General features: G+C 49.5%; 3 protein-coding genes across 3 annotated transcripts; 1 reads left to right on the top strand and 2 right to left on the bottom strand.

Annotated features, from left to right (window-relative positions):
* Window positions 1-652: 652 nt before the first annotated feature.
* BKA55DRAFT_499843 (fungal-specific transcription factor domain-containing protein) lies at window positions 653-2,615 on the bottom strand (the record flags this gene model as incomplete). Its single annotated transcript, XM_046186690.1, has 2 exons — window positions 653-1,637; window positions 1,684-2,615. Coding segments are annotated over 2 exons (1,917 nt in total), but the record flags the coding sequence as incomplete, so codon positions are not given.
* Window positions 2,616-3,937: 1,322 nt separating this feature from the next.
* Window positions 3,938-5,548, top strand: BKA55DRAFT_589642 (major facilitator superfamily domain-containing protein; the record flags this gene model as incomplete). Its single annotated transcript, XM_046194970.1, has 4 exons — window positions 3,938-4,832; window positions 4,884-4,931; window positions 4,981-5,119; window positions 5,170-5,548. 4 exons carry the CDS (start codon window positions 3,938-3,940, stop codon window positions 5,546-5,548), a joined length of 1,461 nt encoding a protein of 486 aa, XP_046055006.1.
* A 1,987-nt stretch (window positions 5,549-7,535) lies between these two features.
* Window positions 7,536-8,585, bottom strand: BKA55DRAFT_684452 (uncharacterized protein; the record flags this gene model as incomplete). Its single annotated transcript, XM_046198642.1, has 1 exon — window positions 7,536-8,585. One exon carries the CDS (start codon window positions 8,583-8,585, stop codon window positions 7,536-7,538), a length of 1,050 nt encoding a protein of 349 aa, XP_046055005.1.
* Between the last annotated feature and the right edge of the window lie 2,934 nt (window positions 8,586-11,519).

The following is an 11,519-nucleotide window of genomic DNA, read 5'->3' as shown; positions in this document are numbered from 1 at the left end:
TGCTTGGCTGGCATAAAGCCTAGGCCCTCGTGACTCTGCGTAGAGAAGAAACGTGCAGACCGCCATGTCGACAGTATACTGCATGTTCAATATGGTAATTAATAGATATTGATGAATCGACTTATGTGCGGAAATTGACTCGAAGAATCGATTGCAGTTAGGCATTACCAAGACTATATCCCGAGGGACAAAACGGTGAAAGATGATTGCTCAGAATTTCCGCGTCTCACTGACGACCCCTGTTTGCTCGGCCGATTCTGCAATTCTAGAGCCGTCATGGATCCTCTGGAAGAGTTTCATCGGAGTCTATGTGGCGTTAGTCCGTGGGTATGAGTGTCACTCGTAGTGAGAGAGGCTGGACGACCAAGATCAGGCGTGCAGTCGAGACAGTATATGGCATTCACAACTAGCCGGGATACAAAGTTCAGGATGAACAAATTGGCAGCACGTGAGGACTGTTAGTGTACAAAGCATGTCTTTGGTGAATGGATGATTGGGTATCATGATTTAAATGTTGATTTTAAATAGCTTTATAAGATGACATATTCGAAGTGATGGACGATAGGTCGTGTCTCAGTTTCCACCCCCTGCTGTGTTAAGAGTGTTCATACTGCAACAAAGCGACACAATTGTTTGGTTGATAACCGTCCGATTAGAAGTCATACTGATTGTCAACGCCAGCCAGTAGAAACTCCAATACCGAAGGTACAGGGAGCAGGTTCATGGCCTCGCTCCCATCTCCGGCTAGATCAAGGCCGTTCGAAAAGCCTTCACCATATGGAAGCCCCTGTTGGACATCGAAGTCGAAATTGAAGCCGTATGCTGGTCCAGGTACTGGGGCAGAAGGTGGCTGAAGAGTTGTTGGAGCATCGCCCATGACACTGGGGACATCAAGAGGATTAGGCCGTAGAGAAAACTCGGAAGCGCCAGCACGAGCACTCTCTTGACTCTCCTGAGAGGTTCGCTCTTCAGATGACCCTAGTGTATGCCATTTCTGTCTCTTTTTCCACATAGCCCGCTCCTCAAAGAGTCGCAGAAGACTCTTGGCATATATCCAATACTGTGATATATCTCGGAGAGTGTGGATAAGAGAGTCAAACATACGGGATGACTTTACAGCGACCAGAGGATTGGAGGAGTTGAGCTCGCTGGCAACGTGCAGCAGGCTGGTGAAAAGAACGTGGACGGAAGGTAACCATAAATTGCATAACGTATTCCTTGTGCGGAGGGATTCGAAGATAGAGGTTATCGCTACGACAGCATCGCTACAGATGCTGAGATCTGTGGCAGAGTGAGGTGAAAACCGGCTCGGATCTTGATGAGGCAGAGTTCGGTGGAGAAGGATGAGAAAGTTATGGTACGAGAGGTGAAGAGTTGCTTGCCAGGTGTCTGGGTTGGAATGCGAGAGTTGGAGGCTTTGCGGCAGTTGAGTTATAAACTCAGCAAGTTCTTCATCAGCTTCTTTGGTTGCCGCTGCTCGATCGGCTTCTGTGGCTCGTAAGGCTACACGTCGTCTCATAGCCTTGGAAAAGATAATGCACAGTTTTGTGTGCTCGATGGCGAAAGTTGGGTTGCCATGAAGGATGCCCTGAAAATGACTTTCGTCAAGCATCGGGGTGTCCGACTCTTCGAGGTTTCTTTAACATGTTAGACGGGGATGTGTATGAGAGTTTTCGCACTCACATTGCTTGCGGTCGACCAAACGAAGCCGAGACCATGACGTCAAACTGAAATAGACACCACCAGAGCCGAACCCATTGGCGTTTGTCTATGGTGTTTAGGGTACTGGAACGGGCGTCCCGATGCATGCCCATTCCAAAGGCAGTGCGGGCCCCGATCCCGATCCAATGCCATGAGTTATCAACGATATCTTCGAGGTTGTCACACTGCCATGTCAATAGGAGAGCAACTTGAAGGTACGTCTCGCGGTGCTGTTCGAAGCGGTAGTCAAAGAGCATCTTGGCTCTACGGAAGAAGGTATATGTGCTAGCCCTGCAGTCTTCTCGGGTCGAGGAGAGTACATGGGCGCCGACGAGGAATATGGCGTTCAACAATGGCAAGGACACCAGTTTCGGAACGTCGGGGCCATTGTAGCTCGTCATGAATTCATCCTCATCGACAATTGGAAACCCTCGATTGACGTGGACGAAATATGCTGTGACAAGCTCATCAGCCAAAGCTTTAGGCGGTAACTTTAGAGCTTCTTCTGGGACTGAAGGAACCTTTCTCGCAAGTCTACGCGTCCCAAAGTGCAACACGTCCTTTTGATCCCTTCGTAGAGCTCGGTGACGCACGAGATAGTTAAGATTTGAGAACTCTGTGCCGATAAAATAGAGGCGTTCAGAACGTGAGATCTCGCCGGCTTTTGGTAGGTCTTGACCAATAAAGTCAGCTAGATTGCGAGTCTCGTAAGTTTCCTCGTTCTCGGCAGAGTCTTGCATCGTTGAGGGAGAGTCATGTTGATAATGCCCAGTGCTGGAACTTGGCCGCGCAATTGGATCTATGGTCGCTTCTGGCCAGAGGGTTGTTGTTGCTCTGGGTGTTGCAGGAGCTGTGAGGCATTGCGGTTGCTGCTGCTGCTGTTGTTGTTGTTGTTGTTGTTGTTGTTGTTGTTGTTGTTGTTGTTGTTGTTGTTGTTGTTGTTGTTGTTGTTGTTGTTGATGATGATGGTGGTGGTGGTGACGGTGATGACGTTGAGTTTGTTGAGAAGAATGACGGGGCTGGAGGGGGACGGGGCTGGGGCGAGAATTAGATACACGAGATGATCTTGTCTTTTTCTTCTCGTATATTGTGCAATTGGGCTTGTTTTGGATCTGGCAGTGAGAGCAGGGGGTGCCCTTCTCAAGGATATCACAGCGGACTTTGCGTTGGTGGCAAGTTATACAAGCTCTTCCATCTATTGTTATGTGTCAGTGGAAAGTGGAAACAAAAGATAATCAGTAATATCCTGAACGGAATATCATAAACATACTGGTTCTCCGTCTATTAACAGGTGGCTGAGCATTGCCAGTTGGGGAATGGGCGGTAGTATCGCGCCTTTCGGTGGGCATTGTTATCTCGGTAGGTATTCTACGCCCTTTTCGCCGAGAAGAACACTTCCGATTCGGTTGTTGTGTAGCTTGTTAGGAAGTGCAATTGGGTTTCCTTGACTTGAAGCTTGAAAGTTTGTGGACCCTCAAGTGGGTTACAAAAGTTCATGTCAACCTAAAAAGGCCGAGAAGAAGTTAGTGTTCTACGGAAGGGACGAGAATAGTGTGGATCGTGCCTGCTTTATTTCATTGTTGCAAAGAGGAAATATCACCTCATACCCATTATAGGTAGGTACTAAGGTGTTCTTTCTGTTCCGAGATTTATAATCAGATCTCCTTTTTTCGGCTTTCTTGTCTTCCTTTGCAGTGCACAGAAGAGCTCTTTGTAGGCTCTAACTACTAACCTAAGCAAACCGGCCGACCATCCGATCCGATTTCTATAGTACGCCCTTGCCTCGGAGAAAATTATAAACTAAGTAGGCAAGGTAACATAGAGCCACGGTAACAGGGGGCTTTCCAATGGTGTCTCGGAAGTTCTACCCAATCATTGTTTACCATTTTCTTCTCGGAAGTTATATTATGAATCTTCTCCATCAGAGAAAATACTGAATCGGCCATGAGAACCAATCGCCGAAGGGCTTGACTTAGAACCATCACCAAAAATCATTGCGCCCTTCACACAAACTCGAGTCGAGCAATCACAACGAAATAGTCAGATGACGTGAGGAAAATCATTGTTAAAGAATTTATCCCTTTATATCCACCTGTTGTGGAACTGTCATGGAGGTGAATACTATATAGACGTGCCTGCAACCTCAATATAATTCATCTTCAACTTCATGTGCACTATAAAACTGTTATCAACCATGGGAGGAAACGAAACCCAACTATTTGGCAGCGATGCCACCATGGCTGACACTACCAATGTCGACGCCGAAAAGAGACACGACTCTTCAGACGAATCTGGCTGGTCTGACACAGAATCTTGGAATCCCCTCAACCTCTCACCTATGAGAAAACTACATATTGTCATCGCCGGCTTCACGTGTACTTTCAATGGAAACTTTGGCTCTTCTATGCCCTCGGGGGCTCTTGATATCATCGCCGAACAGTTCGGCGTTACCAACCCCGTTCACCTCATACTCCTCAACTCCCTGTATATGGTTGGATATGTCCTAGGACCTCTTCTCTTTGGACCTCTGAGTGAATATATTGGTCGGCGGCCTGTTCTGATTGGCACTTACTTGGGATACATCATCTTTATGCTGGCTTGTTCTGGCGCACCCAACTATGCTGCCCTCCTAGTCTTTAGGTTTCTCGGTGGTATCAACGCTGCTGCTCCCACCACTGTCATCGGAGGTTTATATGCAGATATCCTCAACGATCCTTCGACCAGAGGCAACGCCATGGCTCTTTACATGACCGTGACTACAATCGGCCCTCTGATTGGGCCCATTGTATCTGGCTTCTCATCTCCCGTCTCCTGGCGCTGGCCATTTTGGATTGCTGGCATGATGGCCATTGCAGGACTTCCTCTTACCCTTACCATCCCAGAGACTTATGCCCCAGTGCTACATAACAAGATGGTCAAGGCGCATATCAAGAGGCGAGAGAAGGAGAACAAGACTGAGTCAACCGACGAAGAGCCCTTGGAGCTGAAGCCCTTCAACGTCCGCAAGATCTTCTTTCGACCCATGAAGCTACTCTTTACTGAGCCTATCCTTACATCTACTTCGGTGTATCTGACTCTAGCATATTCTGTCTTTTACCTCATGTTTCAGGCGTATCCTCGTGTATTCCAAGGTATGTTGATATCTACCCCTGGCTCAGTCAAATGATCTAACTGTCGCCTAGGATTCTATGGTCTTTCTCCCGGTATGGCAGGGCTTGCATATATCCCCTGTAGGTCTCATCCATTAAACTTGATGTCTCTATGCTGACATGGTATTAGTCTGCGTTGGTGTTGTACTGTCTCTTGGTGTCTTCGCAATCTATACTCGATACCATGACAAGCAAACTGCTGCTGGTGCCGAGTGGACAAAGAACCACATCTATCGAAGACTTCCTCTTGCGTGCATTGCTTCTCCTTGGTGTGTTCTCCCACTGTCCCATATTATCGACTGCAACTGACCATCTTCAGCATGGTGATCTCCCTCTTCTGGCTCGGCTGGACGGTCTGGGACTCCGTGTCTCCCATCATTCCAAGCCTTGGCGGTATCTTTTTCGGCCTTGGTTTCCAGCTTCTCTTCATGGGGATGACCAACTATCTCACCGATGTGTTCCGAAGTCATTCTGCCTCTGCTCTCGGTGCTGCTGCCATGTTGCGATCTATCGGGGCTACCACGCTGCCCCTCGCCGCTGACAGCATGTATAATGACTTGGGGTTTCACTGGGCGCCTTCGGTCCTCGCATTCATTGCTCTGGCGATGGGCGTCATTCCCTTTGTATTCATCAGATATGGTGAGCGTCTGGCACGCAGCAGCAAGACCGCCAGGGAAGCATTTGCCATCCAGGACTGAACGACGGAGAGATCAGGGGTATTGTTCTCTGGGTTTTAATAACTTGATATCATGGACTAAAAAGTGAAATACCTCGCATAGTTACATAGACGGAGTTATCTAGACGGCGGTTATAGATTTGGATTGGGACAGGGAAATGAAATAATATCTAATTCTATTCAATTTGCTGAAGCTTCTTTCAATGACTCTTTTCGTGATATGTCAGCGCCATCTGAAGAATATATCACAGAATACATCATGTCAGAAGGGAGAACTTAAGTTTCATTGAACATGTTTTTTTTTTTATTTGTTCAGATTAACTAATACTGCAACGACAAGACAACGAGCAGGGAATCGTTGTAGCAAAGCAGACTTGTCCTTGTGCAAGGGAACCGCCACCAGGGCGTATCCTGTTTCCCTTCCACGCCACTTAGATACCAGCATCTTTAGCCGATGGACTCAATAAAGGGTCCGGAGAAGGTGGAGTGCACTGCTCAGCAGTCACCGTTCCCTCCTCTCTTACAGCGACCCCTCCGCATTGTGACAAGTCTGGCAGGCCAAGCTGCATGTTGACTCGCCTGGCGCGAGAGGTTTGTAGGGAGATGATCCTACATTCTGCCCTAAACCATCCCTACCCTATCCCAGTCATTCCATCGATCCAAATGTGAGTAACCACAGGTTCATCCTCGAAGCGGCGTCCTCCATCGGCCGAGGCCCGTCTAGCAGGCTCAAACGGCGCAGTGGTTGTCACCTCAACTCGGAAACGCGTGTTGATTCACATTCGGGGCGGTGAGCCTGCGGATAGGGCTGTTGGGTGCAGAGGATGGTTGGCTGGAGCAGATCGGGTTAGATAGAGACTGTGCAGCTGACTCTGCCCAGCAGAGATACCATGGCCCAGCTCATTGGAAGAATCCCGTGATTTCACTCCATCTTTCCGTTCTCCTTACACCGAAGACTGAAGGTCAATCGGCGCAGGGTGGTGATCCCGTTTGACAGCCGGTGTCAAGCCTTTACGGGTATATTCCAGATATTCCCGTGGTGGCGTACGCGATGTAGTCGAGACGGCCTTGCGTTCAGATGCAATGTCCTGGAACCAGTCCAGTCACCATCTAGGAGGCTAGTCATCGTGCCGAATGAAGCGTGAGGTTCAGCGTCCGATACTCTTTCGAAAAGAAGTCAGGTTTCGACATCAAGCCGATTATTCGTGATTCCGCTCGTAAGTCGTATCATGTCTGAAAAGAAGTCGTCATTCGTCATCGAGTCGTAGAAGAGGTCGTCATTAAAATAATATCGTCGTGAATCGGGAAGCAAGCCAAAGAACGAGGCGAAGTGAGTGTCAGTTGTGTGTTGTCCTTGTTTGTGGGGATGTCTTCCAAGAAGCCTCTCTAAACCGAACAGATAAAGAAAACGGGGAAATAAAGAAGGAAAGAGAAAGTTCCGGGGATATCAGCGAAGAATCCGTAAAGAAGTTTCTGTCTCGGACTAGAGCCGAGCGTCGTGCATTGCTGCGTGTACGTCTTTTTCTTGAGAACCAAAGATGACGGAAGGAAAAAGGCCAAAAGAAAACAAGCCGCCTGTATCGGATCCCTGCCCGGTTGTAAATGCATCCAAATACCCGCCCCCGGATCCAGCCATGTGGTGTTATGGTAGATGAAAGAAAAGTCCAGAGACAATAGAGAGTTTGTGTGAACGACCGTTGAAGAGTGTTTCCCGGAGAGGAATGATAAGACCAGATTCCCCGAAACCAAAAGAACGCTTGCTATGAAAACAAAGGGAAAGACAAAAAAATAAAAACAATGCGAGAGGGGATATTCTTAAAAAAGATTGTTCGAAACACCGTTCCTGATGCAATAAAACGCCGATATGCCATGCCCATGATGGATGATAGTTCTATGCCGCTGCGAAATTTGAGAGCTTCAACTTTTCTCCGGGAAACGAGGAAGGGATTGGTGCAGTATTAATAGCTCGAGGTCGTCACCACTGGATAGCTGTCCTGGGGCCCTGGTTGTCACATGATGGTCGCATACTCTTGGTATCGATCCCAGCCAAAGCCTCCCATGCCGCCCATGCCTCCCATTCCTGCCATGCCCATGCCGACACCACATTGAGCAGGGGCGAGCATGCTAGGAAGAGGAAGGGCGGGGATGGGTGCTGTCACTTGAGGCGAGCTCCAGAAGAAGCCGGCCGTAGAATGAGGCTGGGTGAAGGCGGGAGTAGGGGAAAGATCGTCCATGGTCATGGGTGTCCAGATAGGACTTGTGTTTGAGTCGGCCGATGATGTGACGCTGGGGCTTGAGGGAAGCACCCTCCATGAGTCGACAGCAGCAAGATTGCCGTGAAGCCCATGTTGCGACCACATGTTGCTGACAGGAGAGCTAGGGAGCAGTGTAGGTTGTCGGACAACTTCGACAACACGAGGAGGAGGAGGGGGTAGTAGGGGCTTCATAAGAGCACTGATGCAGTTCTTGACCTCCTCGCTCTTGCCGCAGAGGAGTTCACCAGCGCCCTCCTCCTCGAGACCCTCAAGAGCAGAGACGTGGGTGCGGAATACAAACTTGTTGATGTCCTGAACAAAATCGTCGTGAAGCTTCTTGCATTGCTGCTCCTTGTCTGTCCAGTCGTATGTGTTGGCCTTTGCATCGACACAGTGAATCTCCTTGTGGTACTCGACAAGAGCATCGATGGTGTCTTTGGTTAGCTTGTAGGCGACCTCATTTCGCAGAACCATGTCGACATGGACAATGTAAGCCTCAACATGGACGAGCTCGTAATTCATGATGGCCTCGACCAAAGGGTTGCTGACATCACGCTTGAAGTCCGACTCGGGGGTCTTGGGTAGCATGAGAGAAGTCAGGGTCCAGATGGCGTTTGGTGATGAGAGAGTCTCGGTGAGACATCGCTGATGTTGAGGTACGGAATTGAGAGGACGCTTGACTCGGTTGATGCGCTTGAGAGTCTGTGTAAGCCAAGGCTCAACTTTTGAACCCAAGACAACGTTGACTGATGAAGCCCGGGGAGCGAAAGCGGCGGCCGACGCCGGAAGTAGTTGGACGGGCATGTTAGTGAAGCGAAGCGGAGCGAAGCGCAGGGATGTCTATGTCTATCGCTAGGGCGGAACGGGGGGCGGGTATCGTAGAACGGTAACGGGACGTTGTAATAAACGTCAAACGTCGACGTTGGGCGTTGCGTTTATCGCTGGTTGAAGGCGGAATACGGTGGAAGGGATATCGAACAATAATATATCAAAAAGGAAAACGTCGGAAGACGGAGCAGAGCAGGGATTCGGGGAGGATTGGTAGATAGTAGAGGTTGATAGCGGTACTATAATATTATCTTGTCTGATCTTTGAGGTGAAATCGCCTGCTAAGCTGCCGCAACCGAGTAAGAAGAAAGAGAACGTAGGACGAATTGCTCGTAAAGAAGGAAGAAGAGGGAAGGGGAAACGGAGGGTGCAGGTGGTGTGGGGAGATGATATACTTTGGGGTTGGGTGGTGGCGTCGGGTCGGCTACTGATGAGTCTTGCAGTTGTAGTTGTAGTGGTGGTGGGTAACTTAAAAGCCGCTGGTGGTGCTGGTGAAGTCGGAGCGGAGACTCATGAGCTAAAAGGCAGCCCTGTATTTAGTATTTTAGTGAAGTGGCTATAGGCGATGGCCCACTGTTGGAGGGAGCCAAGCCACCTCATCTCATGACGGGCCCCCAGGCAGCGTAAGCCTAACTCTTTGGCCTCTTCCACATCTGCGATGCATCTGCAGCTGCACGGCACACTGACCATGTCCGGGGTGTCTCGGAGGGTGTGAAATATTCAGGTCAGGTTCTGCATTTTGCTCGGAGGAGGCGTGCGGCTGTGTTGACCTGCATATGCTGGCTTACCCAAGAGGCAATACTTGCTGTACCTTGCGTACCTTGTGTACCTTACGTATCGGACGCTGAGAGACTATAGCATCCTATACCTTGACAGCTGAAAGAATGCAAGCAGACGGCACAAAAGACTCGTCCTTTTTTTTGGTTTTCAGACTGTTACTATAGTGTAGGGCATTGACATTGACTCACAGCGATCCCGGTCTAGGGCAAAAAAAAAAAGGGAAGAGGTTTTGCTGTGTGGGTGTGGCGTTCTCTTCAAGTAGGTACCGGTACTTTGAGTGCTATCGTGTCCATGTACCCGCTTCTAAGCCAGCCTGCCTATCACTCACTCACATCACAGATGTCGGTCTCTTGGATCAAAGACACTCCCTCATCATTGTTGCAACATAACTTGAGCAATTGAGCAACGGCCTTCAAACAGTATCTGATCTCTCGACCCTATGAATCAATATCACATCCCCCTCCCAGAAATCTCACCATTTGGCGTCTTACCACACTTCAACGCCTAGACCATGCCCTGCCCTAGGCGCTCTCCTGTCAGGAAACAGGAAACGAAACAACCGCCGGCGCTTCTTCTTATTCCCTGTCTTTGATCCTGGTCTCTTACCAATGCCGTCCTTTCCATCAATCTGGTTTATATGTGTCTGTGTGCGCACCTTGATCAGAGACTAGGCCTAGTCCCTGTGCAGTATACTTCCTCTAACTGATATGGATCTTCAACGTAACCACACTTGATAGTTTATTAGCAGGAAAAAGTTGGAAAGTGACAAGTTATGTTCCTGCAGCTTCGTGTCTGGTCCTCGCTAGTAGGCCGCTTTCACCCTCACATAAACCCAGAACACAGACTGATCACCCAGGTTGGTACGCTTCATGGCGAAATTATGCGACCTGCTCCTGGACCCATTCATGGCTGATGAGTCTTCCCACTCTGTTTCATTCCAGTCCCGTAAGCTCCTTATCCTTCGGCATGTTTTGTTGCGCTGCCTACCGAGTATTTCCGTAGTCCACCATCACAAGCATATAGAAACCTTTGAGGAGGGGAACTTTGAAGCGCCGCTTATGCGGGCTTCAGAATTCAGTAAAGCCTCGAGGGCGGATCTGGCCGTTTCCACAGAAGACACTGGCGTTTTCGCTCATTCGTGCCCTCACTCTCAGCGGGATGGGGCGAGCAGAGACATTCATGCGCTCCGGTATCCCGTGTCCCACAAGTTACCACCCGAGAGGCTCGCACGACTCGTCCATCACGCCCTAATCGACGCTACGCTCGGTGAGATCAAACGTCAATATTGTGCTCGGGGCTGGCTGATGCCCCAGGATCTTCAGCTGGCGAAATGATTGTAATAACAATGTCATTACGATCCTGTCAATGGGATGCAACGGGCGCTTTGTCCAGGAGCATCTTATGAGATGACCTGCATGCGCATACGCATACGCATAAGATCCCACTTGCACTAGATAGGCACCAGACGCAAGAATGCTCGGCTTGTCGAAGCAGTTGCATGCATTCTGTAGTTGGTTTAGTTCCCAGTATCACACCCGCCTCCGTGATGTGAGCCGCTATTCCCCCGCCGTGAATATTATCATCATTTTTTCCACGGGCCATGCCTTAAGAAATGAGGGAATTGCACCATCACGACTGCCAGAGCAACCCTGTGCTTCTGTGCCCCGAGGACAAGCCCCGATCCCCGTTCTCTGCCCTATTCTCAGCATTGATGGATATATAAGGGGTATCTTCACCTTCAACGGCTCGGGTCCCATAAGGTAGCGGTCGCTCCCGTCGTTCCCGTCTCGTCTTTAAGGGGTAAATAGGCTTCTCACGATGTGGTTGGCCATGAAACTTCATCCCGTCGCTTCAAGAGTCCAAAGTCGAGGGACATGATCCATGCATCTTCGATAACTCTGTGTCTGGATATCAGAAAGGAGAGGACACTTATCCAAATGTGAGGAAAGGGAAGGAGCACGGGGGCTAGATCAGGAGCCAGGGGGGGCTCCCAAAAGAATGGAGAGGAATGAGAGCCCGTCGATGTCCTGGTACGAAGAAGAGTCATCCATGCTAGTGTCAGACGTGAGGTGAGGCTCTCATGAAAGTGCTCCTACAGTCTGTGATTGGTTCAGGTCTCAGCAATATGAA

Source organism: Fusarium redolens (assembly GCF_020744475.1).
Source record: "Fusarium redolens strain MPI-CAGE-AT-0023 chromosome Unknown BKA55scaffold_2, whole genome shotgun sequence".
Taxonomy (NCBI): domain Eukaryota; kingdom Fungi; phylum Ascomycota; class Sordariomycetes; order Hypocreales; family Nectriaceae; genus Fusarium; species Fusarium redolens.
This window is presented reverse-complemented; position numbering and strand designations above follow the sequence as displayed.